The sequence below is a fragment of the Metopolophium dirhodum genome, unplaced genomic scaffold, assembly GCF_019925205.1.
Source record: "Metopolophium dirhodum isolate CAU unplaced genomic scaffold, ASM1992520v1 scaffold2, whole genome shotgun sequence".
In the NCBI taxonomy this organism is placed as follows: Eukaryota; Metazoa; Arthropoda; class Insecta; order Hemiptera; family Aphididae; genus Metopolophium; species Metopolophium dirhodum.
The window spans coordinates 61796-88250 of NW_026869907.1; the positions used below are offsets into that span (position 1 = coordinate 61796).

Sequence of the window (26455 nt, forward strand, 5' to 3'; positions counted from 1 at the left end):
TGTGAGGTCAAAATATAATTAGGTATTTTTTATTATTACAACTAATTATATGGTATTTAGTTTTTTTTTTTTTATTGAACTTAAGCCCGACAACTGACCACTAGCTGGTTTTTTTGCTTGTAGTGAGGAGGAAGCGTGGGTTGAAACACGTTTGTATGTGTGGCAAGGATTTATAGCTAAAAATCCCGGATGGGTGACCACCCGGAAGCTAGCAACACTGGCCGATACGTACATTCAGAGCATTTCTGCAGTTGAGTGTACTGACCGTGCCACAAATGATATTTTAGTTTTATTTTTGTCCTTAATATCACATCGTGTACAATATTACCTATATAAATATAATAATATTATTATGTTCATCAATTTATCTATATTTATCTATATAATTTTTTGTCATTAAAATTCTGGTCAATAATCATTATACATATATTCAAACAATATTAAAGTAATAGTACAATGATTTATGATTTCTAATTACCAATAATAATAATACATTGTTAAACATAATATAATAAAGATTTTTGACATAATATTATAATATGAATTTACTTTTTTAAAACCTATTGGTATAAAATATGTATAATATGATTTCAATAAATAATGAGAGAAAAAAGGAATAATGATATAATTGATTTTATATCAAATGTAAAGAGAATAGTGTATACTATATTACTATAACTATGACAAAAGAATACAAGTTTTAAAATTGTTTTTTACTTAAAGCTACGATTTGAAAGAAACTTATCTATATGAAATCAATAATAAACTGTCAAAAACTCGAATAAGTTATTGAATGTAGGATTACGAATAAATAATAAAAATGTAATGATAATTTTAAATTTAACTTAACTTATCTACTAAAAGCTATACCATTTCAGGGTTTAGTTTTCTTGCATAAAAATTTTGGAATGTCCAACAGATTAATTCCCGCGAACAATTGTAACATGCAGGCAACGATAACTGAAATAATTACAAAATGTATTAGAATAAAATCATGATGCACATTTATATTAATAATATTATCGAACTCTCAAAAATACATAATATAATATTGATTAAATTATACTTCTTTTAAAATCAATAATTATTATCTATCTATTAATCTGTATATTAATACACATATATATTCTGTAGATAATAAACATAAAATAAGTTTTTAAAAATAATGTATTTTGTGATAGATATATCTTTATCCAGAGACACTTTCTATCTAATTCAAAATTATATTGGCCTAGATTCCCTTTCCCTTAGACACAAGTTAGCTGATATCAAGTTTATCTTCGATCTTGTTAACTAAAATATTGTTCATCCCGAGTTATTTTCTGGAATTCGTTTTTGAATTCCATATTAAAAATCACAAAATGTATATTTATTTTTATTCCCTCATTTTGAAAATAACAGTGGTATAAATTGTTTTCTCTCAAAAGTGTTAATCTTAACAAAAACAATTTGTGTCAACTTAGATATATTTGTTCTTTCCCGAAATTGTTTTAAATTTAAATCGATATTATTGTTAAAAGATATTATATAATAAGCAGGAAGGATACAATAATAAAGAAAAATGAAGGATAAGAAATAAAAATGAATATCATTATTGTTTGCAGTGTTATATAATTATATCAGGTTTTTTTGGTTTTTTATAATTATATTTTATATTTTGTTTATATTAATTTTTCCATACTAAGTAACTTGATATATGGTTATTTATGTACCACTTATATTATTCATTCTATGTTACATTTTTTTACACTAAGATTACCAGAAGTCTGCATATTTTGTTATTATTATAAAGGACAGATTTGCATTAGTATACACCAACTAATAAATAAATAAAAAATGTTACTGATGTTAGGTACCTAAATTGTACATATTTGCTATAGTGTGAACTGTTAATTATCAATTTTTGAATTAAATAAAAACCCGAAATGTACAAAATATAATATGTACTTGTGTTCTTAAGAAGTACGCATTTCGACTATAATGTTATTTGTTGGCTTCACCGGTACCAAACCCTATTGTAAAATTGGTTTGTATTTGGCACTGATTATGACAACATTGTAGCCGTAATGAGTATTCCTAAAATATTTTATCCATCTTGAGATTTTATTTAATTATAAAATAACTCCAACCACAATATGAAAAGTTATTATTCGTATCGTATTGTAATTAAATAATGTTTTATACAATATTCTTCAGTTACGGGGATTTATTTATTTAAACAATTTAAATAAATATTTTTAATTGTTAAATTATAACTTATATAATATAAACATACAATTTAAGTTACAGGCGCCTAACGTGTTATTGTGTCATAATATACCATAGTGCTATATTAAAAGAATGTTGATTAAAGTAGTTGCATAAAATACCTCAGAAAAACTCAACGAAGATGTAATTATTTTAAATGCATGTCTTAAGAATGTTTACCTATTAAATCAACGTAATCTTTTCTGGCTTTCATTACCAATCGCTCCGTTGCTGGTTTTGTCATCGTGAGAATGCTTCTTGTAACATTATCGACCGATCTGTAAACATATATTGATACTTTTAACAATTTATTATCCCCTTTACTTTTAAATAATTTCTTTCGATGCCAATGAATAATTTATTTGCATATTGCAGACCACTGGTTTCAAGCTCAAATTACCAACGGTTCAAGGTTTGCGGGAAAAACACCTTTTTTTAACTTTTTTTGTATTTGTTTATAAATACTAAATCCAAATTAAACAAAACAAACTAAGGTAACATGTATTTTTCTATTGATTATAATTATTATAATTATTATAAAATAACTGTATTTAATTCTAGATATTACAAAGATGTACACATTTTTTTTTGTAAAATAATTATTGAAACAAATCATTGAAAACAAATTTCAACTTGTTTGATTAAATAAATGTTTGTTACACGTATACACGTTTGAGAACACCGGTTCAGACTGTAAAGTAAAATATAATAATATGTGTGTCAAAAAGAGGGTTAACCAGGATAAAATATTGAGTTATCTGACATTGTGTTATGTTTTTACTTAAAGTCCTTTATACATAATATACTCGTTTCATTACCAGGCTTCAACCAGGTTAAAAAATTAATCTATCTTTCTATAGTTTTCCGTTTTAAACCAGTTGAAATATATATAGGTAGTAGGTACCTAACACGAATACAATTTATTACAACGATTAATTGTATGATTTTCCTCTTCCCATTTCTGGAGATATTTTTGATATAAACATAAAGAACTGGATACATATTCGACTAATGCTTAAAAGCCGACATATATCAAATATCGTTAAGGTTGGTATATATTTTGTATTTTTTATACATTGTTATATGCCATATTGAATACTCCTATTAATTATAATGCTATAATAGTAATATAAACTGTATCCATGTGTTTCATTTTATTTTTAAGTTTAATTTTTCTAACTTCTATGTTATAATATGTGCGTATACAATGCGTGTCTAGAAAGTTTGGAATCCTTTATTATTACAGAACACTTGAATGATAACAAAAGTCGATACTCGATAATACTATAAATACAAAATTAACATTAAATTTATTCGTTCAGTGAAGTCATCATAATTGTTTACTACGAGAGCGATTTACGAGAACTATTCATCTATATTTTAAATTATCCGAATTTGAATTGGTGCATGGTTAAACAATTGTTTGTCTATCTATATCTTTAAAAATTCTCTATTTGTGTAATCTGCTGCTTGTAATAATTTCGTCATGCAAGAACCACAAGTATAACAGTTTAGTAACTATACTGGTCTACTGACTTTGACAGGAGCATTACTATCACTGTTTGACATTGACCTTCTTAAAATTTTCATTACCACGTCATAGGTAATATCGGTTACGTCCCACGGTTTAACCGGTCTCCAAATCCCAATTTTTTCTCCTCTCGCCAGCGTCGCGTATCGTTCACTCAATGCTGACAAAGAATGGATATTAATGTGGGTGGAACGGGCTAATTAAAGTGGGGGGCTATTACTATATGAAATTTTAGCGCCTGTATAATAATATTAATGCATCAAAAATCCAAAGTTAAAAATGGATTATTAATTTTTTAAAGTTTTTCTGTCTGCCGTTCACACAGAAAACATTCAACAATGTTTTATTTTTGTTCAGAAAGTTTGAGTATATTTTTATTGTAGCTATCTAAATTCATATTATTATGCAATAAACACATTGTATGCCATAGTTAATGATTTATATTATACTATACAATTTCATTTAAATGCAATAGTTTCACGTATTTCTAGAAAGTTTTTGGTTTCGTATCATGATTCATGGGCGATAATTAATGTAAAATATAAAACGCCACTGAAACATATTATAGTAACTCAATCAAGTATGATAGATTTTAAATTTGATCTACCTAAAAGCTCGCGTATATATTAAAAGGAATTGAGCGATAACGTCTTTATGATGGACTCATTAAATGTTTATCTAAATTCTATATATATTAAAACATAGTTTAACGAAACTTATTTTCTTAGGTAAGCGAAATTAATCCCCAAAACTTTTTTTATAAACACAAACTTATTTAGTAATTAATAACATACCTTTGGGTTCCATTCCATACGGCATTTATTTCCATTTCTGCGCATGTCGGAGGACAATCGCACAACGTATAATTTTTAGCTATAACAAAAATATATTACATAATACAGATAATTAATAATCGTCTTACTATAATAAGATATTTAAAAATATTACATATTTTTTGATCAAAAACAAAAATATATATTTTATTTTTAAATGTTTGCTTAAATTAACACAAATAGACCTATTTTAGTTTTATTTATATACTGTACTATTATTTGCACTGGTATAGTCATTGGCATCAAGTAATTTTGTTTTTCGTATAAATAGTAAGTATTTGATTATGAATTTTATCTTAACTATACGGTTACACTGATACTGTTTTATCATCAATCCATGTGTTATCGTATTATTTTATTTGATTATTCACAATTTGAATGGAACATATTTGGTGCCAATAACTGTACATTTTACCCCATTATACTTTAATCAGGGTGATTCACAAGTATTCTCATTTCTCATCCCTTTTTTATCATATAATAAATAATGATGCACTTCTTCAAATTCTAATTTTTGTAATATTTAAGTATAGATACTGCCGGGGCCCGGGGGACACAATTTTTTCCATACGTTTAGACTGTTGTAAGATCAACCGATGAAAAACATTGTATTACATTTTCTAGCATTAAACTTAAAATTTAAATTAATTTGTAAATACAAAATAATTTACACTTATTCGTGGTTTTGACGAATTTTGTCAAAGTCTGAACTTCACTACTGTGCCTTTATCTGATCAGTTTTAGATTACAACTCGGTAATTTAGTCTCCTTATTCTACTTGCCCTATCCAGTATCTTGAGACAATTAAAAATTACTTTTTTAGAGTTAGTATGTAATAATTAATGTATATCTAACGTCAGCCCCACTCATCTAATTAATCTATATTTATTTATTTAAAGCTTAAAACTCTAAAAGTTAGAAGGACAAATCAGGATATTATTTGTTTTTTTTGTATAAATGATTGAATGGCTTTATTTAAAACATGGTTCAACGTAAGTAGTTCATAATATACACAAAAAATCTAAAAAAGATATAAACACAGTTTTTTTTATAGCTATTTGAAGTTCAAGTTTGGACGAAATTAGATATTTAAACGAAGAAGAACGATTTTAGTTTTGTGTTGTAATTTAAAAATATTATTCGTAGGTACTTGAAACTTCTAAAGTATATTATTATTTTATACAAATATGATAATATTAAAATAATATTAATTCAACTTACCGGCTACCGCATTAATAATAACAATATAAATATAATATAAAATATCCTTGACAAACTGTTTCCGCTCAGAATAGTTTTTTCGAACTCGACGATATTTTATCATTTAATACCACCATTACAGTGACCCACTTGTAGCACTGTATAGCACTCCGTCACTCTTTTTATTTTTTTTTCAAAATTCTATCTACAAGATCCAATTATTTATAAAATCATAGTCATCAAAATTTAAGATTAAAGAATTACAAGTGATAAAGGTAACTTCAAACAAAAAAACTGGGTGTCGCTCTGTGGTACAGTAGGTTACAGATGAGTCACTGTAATAGATAGTGTTAAATTTGAATTCAATGATATGATATCATTGTATGTGAAAAACGATTCTGAGTGAAGACGTTCATTCAGCCTAGGATATATAAAAATATATAAAAAAGTTGAACATTTTGGACATTTTTAACTACAAAATCAATTTAAATTTTAAATTTGATACATTTTGGAAAAATTTGAACTTAAAATGCTTTTAAAAAGAAATTGTGCCTATGTGTTTTTAATATTTTCCAACTGCTATAGTAACAATATATCAGCCTTGTATAAGATTGTCAAGCTTTTTGACCTAACAAATAAATCAATTTTTTGACAATTCTAGAAAATAAAACTAAAAAAATTGAAAATTAAAAATGTCCGTAAACAGCTCAAAATGAGTCAAAATATTTTGAAAATTGTGTCAAGTATTGGAATTTATGGGACACATATGGTGTAAATTTCAAGTATCTACAATTATTCGTTTTTGAATAACAACAAAATAAGAAACGCTACATGATAAATCGAGTAAATATGCAATTTTGTTATAATTTGAACTTCAAACGCTCATAAAAATGTAATTTGACTTTCCGGTGTATTTTTTTTTTTGATTAATTTTCAAATTTTTGATTTAAAAATAATATTTTAATGAATTTCTAACTCAGTATAATTTGCACATTTTCGTCATTTTTATGCCTTATATCAAAATTCAAATTTTAAATACTTATAAAAAAAATTTTGTCAATAGGTACATTTTATCAAACACCGATTTTGCTTAAAAATTCCCGTTTTTCTTTTGTATTTTTTTTGTTTTTCCCGGTGCTTTTAAAATCTATTGGGAATTTTAATTAAAATTTTGTCCTTTACAATGCACCAACTAGATTCACTTTCCCATCAGACAAGATACTGAAGTTGAAAATCTAAGCATTATTTCGACTACTTACTTATCGTGTACACAGACACAAAAAAATAAAACACATCATTGTAAAGCCAATATATTCATCTCTCCACTCCCTGGAAATAATTTTAAAGTTTAACAGTATTGTATTATACAAAATTAAATTTTATTGATCTTTTCGATGAAATTTAATATAAAAATTAAAAAACTATTTTGTTTTAATTTTGTTTATTTTTATTTTTTCATATTTATTCCAAGTGCTGTAAATGTAAAATTTATTATCATCACACAACGATTCTGTTTAAAAAGTAATATATTATTTAACGCATAATATACTTGTTAGAAGTTTTATAGGTTTCGTAGGTATTTTTTAAAATTAATTAATGTTATATTAAGAAAAAACATAAGAGCAATGTATTGAAATAATGAAGTGCATGCATCTTTAATTGTGTAAAAATACATTTTAAAAAAAGTTTATTCTTTTTAGAACAATGAATGTTAGTTCATAAAATAATCACCCAGAATATTCCTGACAGGACTTTGATTTTTATTCATTGGTATATTTGAATATTTCATGAAAGTTAAGAATCTAACATTGAAAATATTTACATAATATAAGTTATAGAAGTATAATCAGACAATATCATATACTTTCATATATTAAATATTTAAATAAACGAAAACATTTTTTATTGGGAGTTTATGAAACTAAAACCAAACCATAGAAAGTCACTCAGCTGTACAGTAGGAGTTTAGAGGGGTAGCTTTAAAGGGTGGGTTTAATTTAAATTCAATGATATAAACGCAATGTATACAAAAAACGAATCATAAGCGAAAACCGTCTATCAACCTATAATATTAATAAATATATTTTATGATATTATTGTGATCAAACTATTAAAGTAATTTATGTTACTATTAGGCATTAGTACTACAGTACTACACTACTACAGTAGGATAAACAATTTTTTGCCAAAAAAATTGATTTTGATAATGCTACTATGTACATAAAACTATAAAATATAATAATATACTTTAAAATGTCCAAGTACCAACGAATAATATTTTAAGTTAAAACAAAATCTTTATTTAAATATCTAATTTCGTTCAAACTTGAAATTAAAATATCTATAAGAGACATAAAAACAGTTTTTATATATTTTTTAGATTTTTTGGTTACAGTATGAACTATTTATGATAATCGTTGTTCTTAATTTTCAATCCTTAACTATTAAAGTTGAATATTTTATAAATGTTGAACTACAAATTAATTAGAACAAAAAAAAATATTAAAAAACACACATCATTGTAAAATCAAAACATACGTCTCTCCGTTCAGAATCTAAAAAAATATAACCGTTGCTCTTAATGTAGTTATAGCTTTGAAAAAAAAATATTATTGTAAAAAAATATTTACTGACGGAGCTGGAGACGGTGTTACCTGTATAAATACAATATCACATGGTGTAATATAATTGAATACACATAACATTATATAAGTAGAATACTGACTAATAGTATAGATAATATATATATTTTATTGAGTAGATTAGATTAGGTCATAAATTACAATATTTCTCTATTAATACGAAACCTATTTATTTACTTTTTCAGTTTTGAGAAGATTCCACTACTAATAATCATGTTAGTATAAAATATTTAAGTTACCCATTTGTCATTACTAGCGAGCTATAACGCTAACATTCTTTCTATTCACAAGCCAACATCCCGAGTATAGAGGCCTCTATGGTATATACTGAGGAGTATATATGCCTCTTCCGCGTTAGATATTAATTAAATATTGATAAACTCCATTGATGGCTTCGAATCATTCATTCAATACTCAATATATTGCCCTTCTAATTCCAGTCATCTTCATACAAATTACAAATAATAAAAATGACAAATAACTTGCTGTAGCTATCAAGATTTTTCTCGTTATTCATTTCAGTGTTAATGGCTTACAATCCATGTTAATGCACTACTAACAGTTTTGGCAACAGACAGCTGATCAACCAATTACCAGTCAAGTGTTACTAATGGATGGTTTCTAAATGGCTAATATGTTAATCAAAATATTCATGCCTAACTATTCGAATATCATATATTATTATACTAATTTTGCTGGGCACAGATTGTGTATGATCTCAGAATAATAATAAACAATATTGACCGGATAACAAAGCATATTTTAATATCTTATGTTTGAATAATTATTAAAATTAAAAAAATTAATAATTACAGTAAAAAACCGGGTATAAATTTAAATATTGTGCATCATAATTTATTGTTGTCTTTAGTGTCGAACGATTCAACCTTAATTAATTCCAATCGGCGGGATGTATCATATCATATTTTTAGAATCGTACATTTTGTGTGGTCGTAAAATCTAAAATAAGTGTTAAATAATATGTCATTGAATTGTATTGCTAAAAATGGTAGATAATAACATGATATATTTTATGATATTATATGTTACCGGCTTTATTCGGTGGTTCCATGGAAAATTAATAACAAGTAAAAACGTATTGCCCGATATTACAGATGATATTATTACGCGCGTACATTGTTCAGCACACAGATTATTTATTGTTTTCTAGACAATACGTTGTTTTTTCGTTGTTGTGCGAAGTATACATTATATGGAGGTACTGTCCAAATGGAACGTATTATATTCGGAATAAGGATCACTGTTACTGGGAAGAACGGATAGATACTATACACATATAATTGTATGGTACATATTATATAGTTTATATTATACGGTTCGGAACATTTATTTCCTCAATATCTTACCGTATACTCCGGGTTGGCGCAAAGCACACTCTAGTAAACAGGCGGATTTACTGTAAACGGGGTGATGAAATAACTTTCTCTCGTCTTGCAACGAACATCCACGTTTGGTCAAGTCCAAAACTACCAACGAAACATCCTCGACGATTTGACGGGTCGTATACAACAGTTCCATTTCGTCGCCCGCGTTTATCGTAACGTATTGTTGCTGTAACTCCTCCCCGAATCGTACGTCTACCGAACTGTGCAGTGAAATCTAAAAAAAAAAAAAAACGGTACGCCTCGCAGTTCAGTATAAATTTAAAATATAACAGTTGGCGATGTTATCCCGACGAACAGGCCTTCGAATGTATAGATAGTAGATAAACATCAAACGTAACATACCAACCATCGGAGGTAAACATTAATTTATGTATATATATATATATTATATTGAAATCATTGTTCGCGTTGCATATTCATAGCTGGCAAGACGTCCGTGTATTAATAATCACGATTTGTCCAGTCAAGTCAATTTCTACCGAGAAAAGGGCAAGATGGTTCATAATTATTTTGTTCATAAATTATAATAATAATTATTACTACGCTATAATTTACACGGTCTCGTTAAAATTTAAATTGTCAAGTCATGTCTTGGTTGAATAATTAATTAATCAGACAACAAATGTTATCATTATTATTATTTTCACGATATGAATAAATATTATTTTTATGAAAGTTCTAAAAAAAATACGGATATCAGGGAAACGTTAGTTTTGACCATTGGCATGCATAAAATTCATCAACTACTGTCCTCGGCATAACAATTATTACCTTTTGAAAAATTAAATTATTATATTTTAAAACTGTATATATATTTCTGAAGCGACTTATTAGTATGCCGAATATTATTGAAACATAAATTACAATAATAATTAACAGCCTACAAATATTTCCTTAAACTGGTTTTGAGTTCATATATAAAAGTGACTAGAAATAAAAAAATCTCCATATAAAACAATAATTATTAATAATACATTATGATAGAAGGCTTTATTTACACAAATAAAACAATGATTTTGCTCCAATCCCTTATAATAAAATAAAATAATTATGTAATGAGTAGATACGAGTATGTTATTTTGTGTTTAATCATTACGTGAAATAATATAATAATATAATGTTTTATTATCTATGATTATTGTAAAATGATTAAAAAGTAATGATTAGAGGGCAGTTATGTCCAATGATATCTTAAAGGATCAATTATAGTTATTGCTTAATATTTGTAAAATATTATAGGTACCGTCAAGAATTTTGTATGATATTATTATTTTATATTTATTGATAAAATACACTTCAACAAAAACGGTAATTACTATATCAGCTATATGACAACCAGACAACGTATATACCATCTATAATTTTAACAGCTATAATTGTTTAGACATTTTTTCCCCGTGAATTCTACATACTATAAAAACATTTTTATTAATTGGATTTATTCATAATCTCTAGGTTAATTTATACAAATATATTAATTGTATTGAAAATAATCGATTTATGATATTAAAATTGTATTCTTTTATTCGTCACTTAAATTTGAAGTCAATATTATTTGTTTCAAATACAATTCAAATCTTATTTAAAAATTTCTGTATATTCAATATTTATGTATAAAAACTTTAAATTATGAATTATTATTTATTCAACTGTCCATTGATAACATTATTTAGCTACTGACTATATAAATTAAAAATATGAAAAAATATTCTATTATACTTATAATTGATAACTGAGAACAAGATTGCATTTTGTAAAATACTTTCGATAGATATGAGTACAATGTATTAATATATACTTTTTTTTTTTTTTTATTTTTACAAGTAATATACAATCTGTATCATTAATACAATAAGAATATATGCTAAGAGTAATATACACAGGAAAATAATTTGATGAAAGGAGCCACCCATTGATGACACTTTCTGTGGTTACTTAATTAATTACTTGATTTTTTTTTTTTTTTACTATAACAAATCACGACACCACTTGCGCTTTAGGCGTCTTGGGGGATTACCTGGTATGGTAGCGGAGGCCAATTTTTTGATAAGTGGATTCGAATGAGTGCTTAGGTGGTTGTAGAATCTTTTATAGAAACTTTGGATTCCTCTGCTATTGTTTTTAGTTTTAGGTCTGAATGAAGGGAAAAATCTGAGACGTAGGGAGGTGCATTTGTTAGTATTAATATATACTTAGGTTATATGATTGAACTATTCAAAACTATTGAATAATGAACATTTTTGAATCAAATTTATCTAGTTCTTACGTCTTAACTATCTACTAGGAACTATCAACTTTATAATACTGATTGAAAACATGTGAATTGTAAAATGAAAAAGTACCTATAACTATAAATTACAAAAATGTTTACTGAAAAAAAAGTTAGTTAATTTTTAGTATATTATAATATAGAATAACTAATATTTTAACACAACATAAAATAATATAATAATTATTACTGTTATTATATGAATGTTGTATCAAACATCTTGAATTTTTTGTTGATTCTATAAATAAAGTTGTATTAAATAATAAATTGCTCACCTCAACTGGCTCATTGAATTCCATTTTTAACTCTCCATTTTTTGAAAAATGGCTTACGACTAATTTCTTTTTCCTGACGAGTATTAAATATTATTTATATTATACAATTTTAGTTTTTGGTATGTGACATAGGTATAACCATACTTGTTAACTGTTTGTAGAGAATTCATGCAAAAACAGGGGTTTTCAATGATGAATCGGTGTGGTTGAAAATGTCTGCAACAGTTGAATGGTTTTCCATTCCACGAACAATGTTTAAACATATTTGTACACATTACAAAACTATCCTACAATTAGTGAAAAATAAAAATAGCACAGTTTAATTTCCAATCATAACACAACATATATTTTAGTACGTAAGTATGTTACATGGATACATGACTAATATCAAAATATCAAAGTTTTTTATAATTCGAATTCTACGTGTCGGATTGACCATTTTATTATTTGAAATAACTATTATATTTCTTAATACATGAAACACAATAGTTTAGGCATTTTCTTTCAAGTATTTATCCATAGACCATTTTTAGGCGTCATAACAATACTTTTGATTGCGGTTTTATTTCGGTTGTAAAAAAGCACTGGGGATACATTTGAAGCAATATTTTCAGCATTAAGATCCCAAGAGTGTAATTTTAACTTCTACAGAAGTGTAAAAAAAGTAGATAATATATACATATTATATATATTTATTTATACGCTTAGTAAACATGCTAAACCTTTCTAGTTTCATTTTTAAACGTAGTCAGTAATGCACATATTATAGAACCATATATCTATCGTATCGTTCTATGAAAATTAAAATGATATTTACATTTTTTCCCCATAAATTTTCATAATAGGTTGTATTTAAAATACCAAAAAAGCAACATATTATCAAGAAAAATGAAATACACTTAAGTCGTAGCCTACAGAAAATACTTTATATTATAAATGTCAACTGTACATTTTTTATTCGAACGATAAATAACTTATGTAATATGATTTGATATAATTGAGTTGAATAACCCTGAATAATTTTATTTTCGGTATTTTTTATAATATTTATCCACACGAAAAAAATATGTTCATCCAAAACCTTGTTTCAGGAGTTTTATCAAGTATGTGTCACTAAAATGATCCACTCAAGAAAAGATAAAAAAAATAAAACTTACTATACGCATTATCAAATATTTTTTTGAATTATGATAAAAATCAATATGTCTACAAACAAACCACTGAGGATTATCACGATTATTCGAAACACTTAAAGTTGGTTTGGGAAAATAGTACAATAAAGAAATATAAATATAAATAACAATATTATTACATGGAAAATCAATAGCACGTCTCGCGTAAAGCAATTAATTGAAATAGGTAATATTAAAAAAATGTATTAGGTACCTACTTAAATATCTTAAATTATAAACAAAATATACGCTGAGCACTTATATTTTTGATTTTTAATTGGATATGTTTCAATTATAATTCATAGGTATGTACATGTGTTTTGATATAATAATCTGAAAACATAATAAAAAAATCAAATTTGTTATCAAATATATTTTATTTCCTAATTATAACCTGTAAAAACATATTTGTTGTGCCGTATAATTTTGTATATTGCTGTTAAGTCTGAGGAGATATAATCGTCGTTAGTTGAATAATAGATTTTTGTAGATAGAAGATTTACTGTTTTCGACGTCAACTGATGTCACAAGAGCATATTTAAATATGAAATATCGTCTGCTTTTGGAATATTTGTTTGGGAGACTTTCACAGTTTTTAGTTTAAACAATATTTTGTAGTATTTACAACCCATTGTTTTATAGAGGAAAGTTAACATTTTGTGAAATAAAATAAAATACCCATGCGAAAATAGCATTCATAAATTCCATTTAAAGTTAAATTTTCTAAAAAATGTCTAATTGAAACCGATTGCCTATGTCTCTTTGGTGTATAATAAGTATTACAATAGACATTGAATAAGTCTATGTAATGGACGTCAATCAACTACGAAATCATTGGGTTCGAAAAACGATACTAAGTGAAGACCGGTTGTCAGCCTATATTTCTAAGGATATTATTTTATTTATTCATATAGGTTTCTACATGATACATAATATCAGTAAATTATTTTTCTAATAGTTAACGGTAGATATTTTTAACCAATTATTTTCGCCAAAAACATTACAACTATTGTATTATTAATTAGGTAATATTATAATTGTATACCATATACCTAAAATATTATTGTTGACTTACTAGTCGAAACTGACGTAGACCTACTTTTAATATAAATTGAAATTGGTCTAAATATTTTGAAAATTATACTGTGTATAAAAAACAATAATACACGTAACGATAAAAAGTTTTGAAAGCACATTGTAAGTACTTTTTAAATTAAATTTGTGTTTAAATAAATTGAGCATATTATACCTACCTACCTCGGATTTTTGTTACTATAAAGGAATTTCAATTATTATTTTTTTTACACAGATTATTATTCTATTGTAAGTTTACCTTTTTTTTAAACTCGCTCGTCCGTTTTATTATATTTATGCTTAAGGTATTGTCAATCTCATTGAACATTGGGTTACTGAAAAAAAAAATAAAAAAATATTTGTTTAGATATTCACAAAGATAATAATGAATTAAATCAACACATAAAATATATTCTAAATGTAAACTTATTTTAAACTCTTTTCATATAACTAACAAGATAAGCAGATATATATTTTTTTTCGTGTAAAATAAATAATATAAACTATTATTATCAGTATTTTCATACAGTAACTACGACTCCACTGAAAGATCTTGGTATCGATTCATAAAATAAAATACACTTCATGTTGTAATTAATGCAATGACTTCGGGAAATCGGTATTTTTTTAATACAAATTTAATTCATGCCATATTCTGTTACATGAACACTCTTAACTGATAAAATAAAATAATGACGTGAATTAATAACACAGTGAAGGCCCTAAGGCCCCGTGGTACTTCGTCAAGAAATCAGTACATATAATACTGAAAAGTTATAGGTTAGGTTTTTTTTTGGACAGAATATAAAATGAACGTGACTTATCATTATCATAATGTCTTGTAATAACCATACCGATACAGCAATACATATAAGGATTGACCAACCGAATTAAATTAATTTAGACGTATATTATTTATAACTAAGTAAATGAAAATATTCGTATAGGAAATTAATAATTACACCTTGAGCTGGATTATATTAATTATAATAGTTAGGTTAGGTTAGTTAGGTGTTAATATCAGTATACTGTAACTCATTAATTTGCTACGCTAGCAATATATTAATATATTCACATGGAATAATTTGAATAATGCTTTTGTGATCTGAGAGTTTTAAGGACAAGTTTGTATAATTGTATGTAAAGTAAAATATTTTTATGGTGAAATAAATATTTACTTACCAATACCTAAGTGTTAGCTAAAAATATAATTACTAATAATTAATCGTATGTAAATTTAAATATATATATTTTTCCTTAACAGGTACCTATATTATGTTTTTAAATATATTTTTTCCGTTAACTTAAGTTTTTTTCACTTAATTACATTTGGTATGCACACAGCGTATCCAAAATGTAACTAACGCTATTTCTTATATAAATAAATTATATTATTAAGTGTTAAGAATAATTCAAAATCTTTTAATATTAAAGTTTTAAAATATGTAACTTTGAAATATAAGGCTTTAGAAAGTATAATATGGCGAAACAAAAACGTATTAATAATAATGTTCTAAAATATCAATATGATCTAAGGGACGAACTTTCGGTATTGAATCACATTTACATATTATGCTTTATTTATATATTATATAATATATAATATATATATATGTTTGATAACCCTCCAAATGTGTTTTAGTCATAGGTTAAAATCATTTGCGTTTGACAAGTCTCGGAAAAATGGCTTCGAATTTCCAATTCTATTGTTATAAAATTTAATATATTTTATTTATCGCATCTAAGTCGTTACATGATAGGTGTTTCTTAGTAATATTTTTCTTTCAAAATATATCAAACCATTAAAACATGCATTATATTAATAAATATCACCAAGATAAGTATATAAAGTATAAACGTATTACAATATTATAAATGTAAAACTTATATTATTTTTTTTTTTATCGTAACGATCGTTATAATATACAAATATTCAAAACAAATATTTTGTTGTTTGGCTGTATGAATAAAAGCAATAACCACAGGAATAAATTGTAGAATACATTGGATGACAGATAGAGAATTTGATTTGGGTGTAAAAGCACAGTCCCCACAGGCCCAATAAACTTTTTTGTGATATTATTTTTTTTTTTAAATCAAAGAGAGAATAAATAATACTTCGTAACAATGTATAAAATATAATTTTAAACTTTTTGTTTTTATGATATGTATTAGGTAATTTTCTGTCTTCTACGATCTTTGCCTTCTTCTGTCTGATGACTTATATTTAAATCGATAAAAACCAAATGTAGGTCTATTTTAAATCTAGTTAAATTTAAATTAACTACTCTTGTGATAAATTATAAAGTTTATTAAATTAAAATAATATTATCATATCATGGATTTTTATTAAAATTAGTTATATTTTTTTTACCGTAAAATATAAAAATTCATTAGTTGAACGAAAATAAATGAATAATAATATGTAAAAATCATCTTTTTGATTGTTTTACTTTTTAGATTTACGAACAATAACCAATGGATAAGTAAACAACTTACAAAAATTATATTATTAAATTATACTTACAAATATAAATATTTTACTTACTCATTGGTAAGATGAATATTAATTATTAAATTTATACTGATAATTATTCATACTATTTAAGAAAATGTCTTTTAGTGCCACTGTCAGTTATTAAATAAGATTATCGTTTTTTGTTAAAAAAATAAAAGATTTTGATTGCAAAAGCTGTACTACTTAATGACTTGAATGCACGTCTCAAGGTCTGCTCAGTCTGTGAAATCGAATTTTCCATAGCATCCACAATAATCACATTTATTTCGGAAACTTTTTCAAAATAAAAGTTTTTAGTAAAAAATAAAAATAATATCGGGTCAATAAAGGGGCGTAAGTCGAAAAGGTAAGGAAAAATGAATTTGAAACTTTTCAACGTAAAAATTTCAAAACTAAATGTTTTTTTTTAGAATGTGTACATTATAAACTAAAAACTAAAACTTGTAAAACAAATTGAATTTTTGAAATATTTATGGTTAGGTAATACCATCATAGTAAAATAAAAACCTAATGGCTAATAGAACAAAATCGCTGTATCACTTAAAGATTATTACTATGTAATAGTATGTTAGTATGTTATGATACTATGTCTAGATATCTGACTAATTATGTATATTTGTTCATATAGAAATAATGGTTCAATTTTGGGAATAAAATTAACCATAAATATATTTTTAGTATATACAATTTTATTTTGATTTATTATACCTATAGTTTATATTTTTTATTTGTCTAACTATTTTTAATTTTCACATATTTTTAACTTACCTATACAACTCCTCTAAGTAAATACATTGTATTCAAACATAATTATTAATATACACTTGTATAATAATAGATATTATTATATTATAATATTATATTAATTTCAGTTAGTAAATCGGTCACATGTTGTAATACAATACTAACTCTTTGTGAGCTTACCAATATTTGTATAGATTTGTACATGTAGTATCTAAAATGGTGGCTTATAAAATGTACATGCATGAAGAAGGTATATCATCGTTAATAGTAGATATATGAATTGTTGTTTTTATTTATATTGATTTTTATTTGATTCGTTTCGTAAAAACTTTTTTAATTAATGTTTAAAATAAGTTTTATTTTAATTATCGTTTCTTGGAGGTAGATATATATTTTTCAATTTACTTTATATTTTATTTAACTTTCTCAGATTTTTCCGTAAAATAAATTATACTTGAAGGTGTCTTATCGTTGTTATATTATTATCTGATTAACAAATTGTCTTGTATGAAGAAATGACGTATGACTTATTTAATGATTTGAAACATATTATACATTTTTCATTTTGAATACTATAGATGAGTTACAAATAAATATATTTAATATTTCGTTCATTATCAAAACTATATATCTACATTTGTTACGAACTGATACAAATCATACTTATAAAAAAGATCATTAAGAAAAATCAATATATTTAAACTTATGTCTCCATACGCACTTAGGTAAAATAGTATTTGAATAATCATATGATAATTATTAATAATTCAACTCGGCACTATAAATGTATTCTATCTGAAGTTCAGAATAAGATAGACATTTTGTTTTATATGTTTTGTTGTTATCTATACATATTATATTTGATTTTTTAAGGTATATACTAATATTAAAATGATGTATTTGTGATATTTGTCTTTAAAGTTAATTTTGAAATTTGGTTTTTATAACTAAACAATAGAAACAATTAATAAACAAATATTTAAAACTATTTTCTATTAATGTTTTTTTTTAAAATATTTTATACCACTTTTAATGCCCATTATAATTGAAGGGTAGATGAGATGTACGATCAAGGAAGTCCAGTGAATTGAAATAATGCATTTAATGGACAGTTTATAGTCTATGTTTGTGCTATCGGCTTGGCCATTTAAATTGAAACATAGCGAACATAGAAATCATAACGATGGCATTACTGTTTAATTTAGCGATAATAGTTCCTGTTAATATTTATCAGCAATGTACACATTTACTTATAATATTTGACCATGTATAATAATATCCATAAAACTATTAAAGTTATATTAAATATTCAAAGCTATTGTTAGTAGTTATTACTATGCAATACTAACTGCGACATTATACTAAACAAACATTGAGTAAAAATAATATACCCACCCCAGCCGCACCTAGTACTTAACCGATACCTATGTCGTGTAATTGAACAGTGTCATATATGTATATATTATAATATTCGATTTTTACCGTATTTTATAGCAAAGAAATTCGGCTGCCCACCACCGTTCATTATTTAGAATTTAGGCGGTCAACCCTATGAAAGCGAACGAGGATTTCGTGCCCCCCCCCCCCCTCTCACCGATCACACCAACCTCGGCGTCGGCGGTCGAAGGCGATCTGCCGGAGGACCGGAAGCTGCGGGGCACACGGTGACCGCTGGCACGTCGGTCGACCAGTGCAGGTAGGCCACGTCCGTTTCCCAGTACGGTTCGTTGCGGGCCACACATTGGGCCGCGTAGCCGAGGGCCAGGGCGGCCATCGCGCATCGCGACCACTTACCGCGGAACACCGCGGCGAGACGACGACGCATTTATCGGTGGTCGAAACGGGGGGAACGGCGTGGTGACGGATACCCGGCCGAATGCGGTTGCGCGAAATACAAGACGTGTCGTCTATAATAATATGATTCACAGCAGCGGTAACAACACGACTACGATGACGACTAGTGTGATGATTAGAAAATATGTATACGTATTATTATCGCGACAGCGGTGGATGGGAGACATTTCGGTAAGTCAGCTGTAGCTGCACGCTTGGCTACGGGTGTTTGCACGTTTTACGGTGACAACGGCCGGTGATTATCGATACCAATTATATGGGAAAACAGTATAGACACGTACGCGTGAGTGTTTGCGTGTATATTTATGTGTGTGTGTGTGCGTGTGTAGGTGTGTGTGTGTGTAGGTGTGTGTGCGTGTGTGTATGTGTGTGTGTGTATGCGTGTGTGTGTGTGTATGCGTGTGTGCGTGTGTAGGTGTGTAGGTGTGTGTGTGTGTGTGTGTGTGTGTGTATATTTATGTGTGTAGGTGTGTGTGTGTGTGTGTGTGTGTGTGTGTGTGTGTGCGTGTGTGTGCGTGTGTGGTTTCGTGACGGGCATGTACGTATTATTGTCGCGTCGGGCAATTTATTTTTTACGACCGTCCGTCGTAGGAAGTACAATTTGCAGCTATTTAATCACGTGATAACACAATAGACATGAATGTTTGACTCGGCGTAACTACGATATACACACTGCAGGTCATGGCTGCCATTCGACAGGTGTTCGGAAATATTTCAAGTGTTATAAAATGTCATACATTGTATATTACATTCATATTGTATAATATCAAATATTTAAAACATATTAGTGAAATTAAAAGTACAATTTACGAATTGAAAAATTCCAATTCAAAGAAGATATAAATAAAAGTACAAACGGGCCAGGTGAATTGGACACGCAACGCTACAAGCACACGCGGATATATTCAAATAGCAAAAGAAAAACGTTTAATATGCAAAACCTAACAGAGTAAAACACGACACGACAGAGTGCCGTTAATAATATGCAAAAGTTTTCGATCAACCCCGCATAACAATCGCCAGAAATGAGACAGAAATGGGACAAAGATGTGATAATGGACGAAGAGGAGGCCGGTCAACCACCGCCATGGCAGGAATCCCGCAAATAATGACAGTGGAAAACGGATCGAATAAAAGCAAGAACATCTTAATCGACCATCATCAAACTAAAATACAACAGTCAATCAAAATAAGGGTTGGACGACTAGTATTTATTGAGGTGGGATTCGGGACCAACACTTTCGATTCCATCATCAACACTCAAATCGTCAGAACCACTTATCCTTGAAGTTATCGTACTCATCGAACAAATGAATCATACTAACGACACGATTCACTGATAACATAGTAGCTGTGTTGGAATACGGTCCGCTTCTTCGCAGTAATATTTGTTATTGATATTTATTTTTAGAAAAAAATGTTTAGAAGACTCGGCTTATTTAATAGGCATTGATACATTTTACACACGTATTTATGAATATTAAAAAATTCTTTGAAACATGCACGGTCTCTCTCTTTTTTTACTTCATCGAAAAAGCATCTAGGTACATTGCCACTCACGGATCAACTACTTTGAGAAACACCATAGGTGTAAAACGATTGGTACGAAACAAAAAACTATTTCTGTTCTGAAAAATTGTAATAAAAGTTCCACTCCCCGTGGTCTTATTGCCAATTCCGTAATATATATGCATATTAAATATAAAATATGTACCTCCCCAGGATTACATTTAAATTAATATATTATGTATTGCCAAAAACGACCAAAAGCTGTGGCGTATTTTAAATTGTTATTGAACATTTTTTTTAATTCTTTTTTTTTTTTACATGGATACATTAAAGTCATAGTTCGATTATTCACTTCCGTAAATAGCTACGAAATGTATTTGTACATGAGTATATTATATACAATGCTTATTATTAATCTCAAAAATGTTCGAGCGAAGAGTATAATATATTTTGCTTAGTAAAAGGTACTAAAAAACTATGTTCCTAAGACTTTTCAGATTAAAAAATATTCGTGAATTGTATACAACTAAACTTGAAAAAATAATACCCGACACTAAAAAAATTTGTTAATAACGGATCGTTACCTAATATTGTTTTTATTTAATCTAATTTCATATATATATGATTACTGGGCGGGCATGGGATAATAATATGGTCACGCTGACGTTCGCAGTGTTCTTTTACTGTTCGCGGGGCGACGGCAGTGACTGGGCCACCCGCGAACTCGCGTGGCTCCCGCACCACTGGCACGGTTGGATATTTAAAAATAAATTTTAATGGCGAAAATGTTTTTCGGAATTTAATAAAAATGATTAGAGTCGAACGTGATAATCCATTTTTGCTTAAATATAAAACAAGCTATTCTTGTATAAATTTTAATATTATTGACACCAGAAAAAAATCCAGAAAACCATTAAATTGTAATGACTTAAAATTGTGTGCTTTGCAAAATGCAACAAAAATTACTACAGAGAAAAATTTGACTTATTATCATTATGTAACTTGCATGCGATTCCTAAAAACCATTGGGCATTTTATCAACAATTTGAAGTGGATTCAAAAAATTCAAAAAGAATTGTTGATACTGATAGTGAAACCTAAATACCTAGTTTAAGTTTCTGCAAAAATATTTACTAAGATAATTTTAATAAATTAATCATACTTAGGTATAACTTAATTTTAAGATATTTTTATGATATTGCAATAATGTAAAATTAAATCTACCTAAGTAGACCTAAATAGCATTGGTGGTAATGAAAAGTTATCAAAAGTTTTATTTTAATTTATTAAAAAGAAAAAATATTAACACTTACCCACTTTTTTAATTTTGTATTAAGCTTTCTCTGAAACTAATCGGAATAGCTTATTAAAAAAATTGAAAGTGTGTAAATAAATACATTTATAATAAAAATTAATTTTACGAAGTATTTATGAATAACCCATAACTTATAGGTTGCTAAAAATGTGGGGCTTTTTATTCAAATGATTAAATGGTGTTACTGTATTTGTAAAATACCGATTGCATTCGTTGCTTTAAGGAATCATCTTATAGTGGTATTGAAATATATTTCAAATAACTTATCCCTAACCTAACCTAACCTAACCAATTGTTATGTTATAATTCCTGACCTAAATAATTCGTCCGCAACTAGTATGTGTCCACTTATCCATATCGATACCGTTATTCGTTAATTTTTATAGTAATTTAAAATAGTAAATTGAGCACAAGGTGGTAAAATATCAGATTTTAAACCTTTTAAAATACTTACGGACTGACATACCAGCAGGGTAGGTAGTTAAATAAGCTTGTATTTTCGGAAACCCCCTGCAGAGTAAATACGAGCGTCAGTTATGGTGCTATACACTACTATTATATAGGTAGTAGGTACTTGTAATACTAATCAAAGATTTACTTTTTGGAGTCATAACATAGACATAATGTAGTCATATTATAGAAACAAATAAGATGTTAAAAGTAGTAACAGGTATATAGACATTAATTATAAAATTACGATTATATAATATATTACTATGTTAGTATTGTTGCGGATTGACTTGATCAAATTAGGCGGATCAAATATTGAAATATGTGGGCAATGAATTGTCTATATTTTCTATTATTTTAATATTTTCATAATATTCATACCAATAAATTATAAAAAGAAGTTTGGTAAAACTTACATTACCATATTATAAGTCTTTGAAATTTTGATGACATTTGATATATTGTATATAACCTCTTTTTTTCTTTTTGTCTAGTTGAACTGAATAATGCGTTGTTATGGTAGTATAATATAGTGTTTGAACCATCGTTATTTATATCATAAAAGCTTCCGTGTAAGAATTTAATATTGTACGCATTACTGTTAAATAATCAAAGTATATTCTATAATAAAGGATTTATCGTATTTATAAACGTTACAAGACATGTAAAATATTGCCGTAGTAAAGCGTGATAATGTGTCGGGAGCAGCCGAAATTCGCTCGCCGTCCTCAGATCAACCGGTTAATGCATTAAGTTTTCGCCGACTTGAGAAACTGGTCGGCAGACTTTGCCAAGTTGGGATGTTCACTCGGCAACTTCAACTTCATCCGAACAAGCGGACGAAGAAACGCTTCGTCCGCTTCCACATAGACGGACGTTTGCGTATTTCGTTGGCGTTCGTTTGCGTCGGTCGATCACGGCGGATAGTGGCTTCCTCCACCCACACGACATCAACGCGACATGCCGACGGTGTGCTTGGCATTGACCTCCATTGCCTCCTAATCTTCAGCCCGGCCAAGTCGCCTTGACATCCCAATTCGGCAAAGTCTGCCGACCAGTTTCTCAAGTCGGCGAAAACTTTATGCATTAACGGTTGCTCTGAGGACGGCGAGCGAATTTCGGCTGCTCCCGACCAGGCGCGGTTCTAGGACTACATTTTCGTATGGGCAACAGTAGATTTATAATTAGGTTTTAACCGCGAATAATATTCCTCATTTCCTCCCCCTTCCCCAATAAGGGGCACCAGAAATTTTGGTATGGGCAGCTGCCCACCCTGTCCATACGCTAGAACCGCCACTGCTCCCGACATAATATTATCACGCTTTACCACGGCAATATTTGACATGTCTTGTAACGTTTATAAATACGACGAATCCTTTATTATAGAATATACTTCGATTATTTAACAGTAATGCGTACAATATTAAATTCTTACACGGAAGCTTTTATGATATAAATAACGATGGTTCTAACACTATATTATACTACCATAACAACGCATTATTCAGTTCAACTAGACAGAAAGAAAAAAAAAGAAAAAAAGAATCTTTCAGATAGAATTTTCTATATAACTATTATCATCACATTTCGGTAGAAGAGCGTGGTTATCTGGGAGGAGACCAAATATTTTTATAAATAATATACGAATTTGTTTTGTATTGTAACTAATAACTATGTATTTGTTTTGTATTGTCACTATTTTTCACCTTCTATTATAACTAATAACTATGTATTTGTTTTGTATTCATAAAATAAATTATTAATTACATGTACCATTTTATGTTCATTGGCTTTTTTTTCAATTATATAATTACTAGCTGAATAACCCGAAAAAAATTATGATTAATTAACTCATTTTGGGTGTAATTCGCTCTGCATATGTATGGAAGCAAAATCATATTATATTTTAATTTTTAGCCGTCCCGCGTGGCGTTAGCGCGTTACTCGTGAGTTTCGCTTATGGTAATGCAAACAGTATAATATTCATTTAACAGATATTATGTGCACCTGAGAGGCTAAAGAGTCCAAGTCCATTATTGTAACTTTTCAGGAGAGCCGAAACACCGTTTTTCGACTATTTTTATTTTACTTAAATGGCTGGTGTGAATTCAATTTAATAGTTATACTAACGAGGTTTGTTTTAAATTATATAGACTATAATATTCTCAATAAGACGAATATTTTTTCTTTTAATTATAGCTTACCTATGATTGTTTATTTTACGATTTAAATGAAATGTTTTGGACTTTGATCATTTTGCTCAATGACACAGTTGACTTTGACTCTATTAATCTCCATGTTAATTTTGATTATTTTGAAAATATTATATCATTGACTGTTGTTAATTGTAATATACGTAGGTAAAAATTATAATACTATATTGAATAATTTACAATTTTTATGAATTTTATTAAGGATGTCCAATACGACCATAACCTTGCAAACGTCTGTCTGCCCGTTCGAATCTCGCTGTCCATGATGTTGGTCGATGGCTGAACCACGTTGATTATGCATGTGACACGACGTCTCCTCGTCCAGATGACACCTCGTACATACAGACCCGAATGTCCGACGCACGTTCGGCGTCCGATTGGATTCCACCCGCTCGCACTCACGATAATATCCCAATAAACATATTATAAACCTTAAATAGGACATTAATTAAAACTTAAAAAAACAACATTAAACATTTGACTAACCATTTAATACTCATTAAATTGTATTTTAATAAACATTTATAAACCTTATACTAAACATCATTTGAACCAATTTTTAAGACTTGATAACACATTGTACTGCAAGGTTTAATTCAACATTACACCACAATGTTATCAGACACATTGCATTCCTACTCTTAATTCAACATGATAATATACATGTTAAATCCAACATCAGACCAAAATGTTTTAAGAATTATTGCATTTGAATGTTGAATTCAACGTTGTATCTTCAAGTTATAAACAACATTGCATTTTTAGGTTGAATTCAATATTAGTTTAAATCTATGGTTTTACTTATATTTTATAATACCTATATTTTTTTAAATAAAATACATAGGTACACATTTTAACAATGGAAATCATGCTTCATTAAAAATATAAAAAGTATAATGTTTAATACATTTGTTTATTTTATGCTAATTAAAACTAGGTACACACATTTTGGCGACCCTCTTTTTCTCAGTTTCCTATTACTCATTGTCACAAAAAAATTTTAAGCCCCCTCTAATTTACAATTGACTTTTTCTCTCAGTTAAAAATGCAGGGCTGGAAACTGGTATAAGCCGTCGTAAGACTGAAACCAAAAACAAAATCAATACCAAAACTGAAAAAAATTGGACACCGGTATTATAATTAAAAACCAAAACAGAAAATATTATTTAAAAAAAAGTATTTTTTGTAAATCATTGTTTCTTG

At 27.7% G+C, this 26455-nt stretch overlaps 1 protein-coding gene across 2 annotated transcripts; it reads right to left on the reverse strand.

Annotated features, from left to right (window-relative positions):
• Positions 1–410: 410 nt before the first annotated feature.
• On the reverse strand, positions 411–25752 carry LOC132953366 (uncharacterized). Of its 2 annotated transcripts, none has more exons than XM_061025849.1 (8): positions 19519–19929; positions 14909–14984; positions 12548–12690; positions 12404–12476; positions 9821–10073; positions 4573–4651; positions 2428–2525; positions 411–960 (listed from the first exon to the last, which is right to left on the reverse strand). In XM_061025849.1, the coding sequence occupies exons 1-8, from the start codon at positions 19734–19736 to the stop codon at positions 875–877; spliced, it is 1026 nt and encodes a 341-aa protein (XP_060881832.1). In that variant the 5' UTR covers positions 19737–19929; the 3' UTR covers positions 411–874. The 2 variants fall into 2 exon arrangements, with proteins under 2 accessions (XP_060881832.1, XP_060881833.1); XM_061025850.1 differs by lacking the exon at positions 19519–19929 and adding an exon at positions 25476–25752 and having other exon boundaries at positions 412–960.
• Positions 25753–26455: the final 703 nt, after the last annotated feature.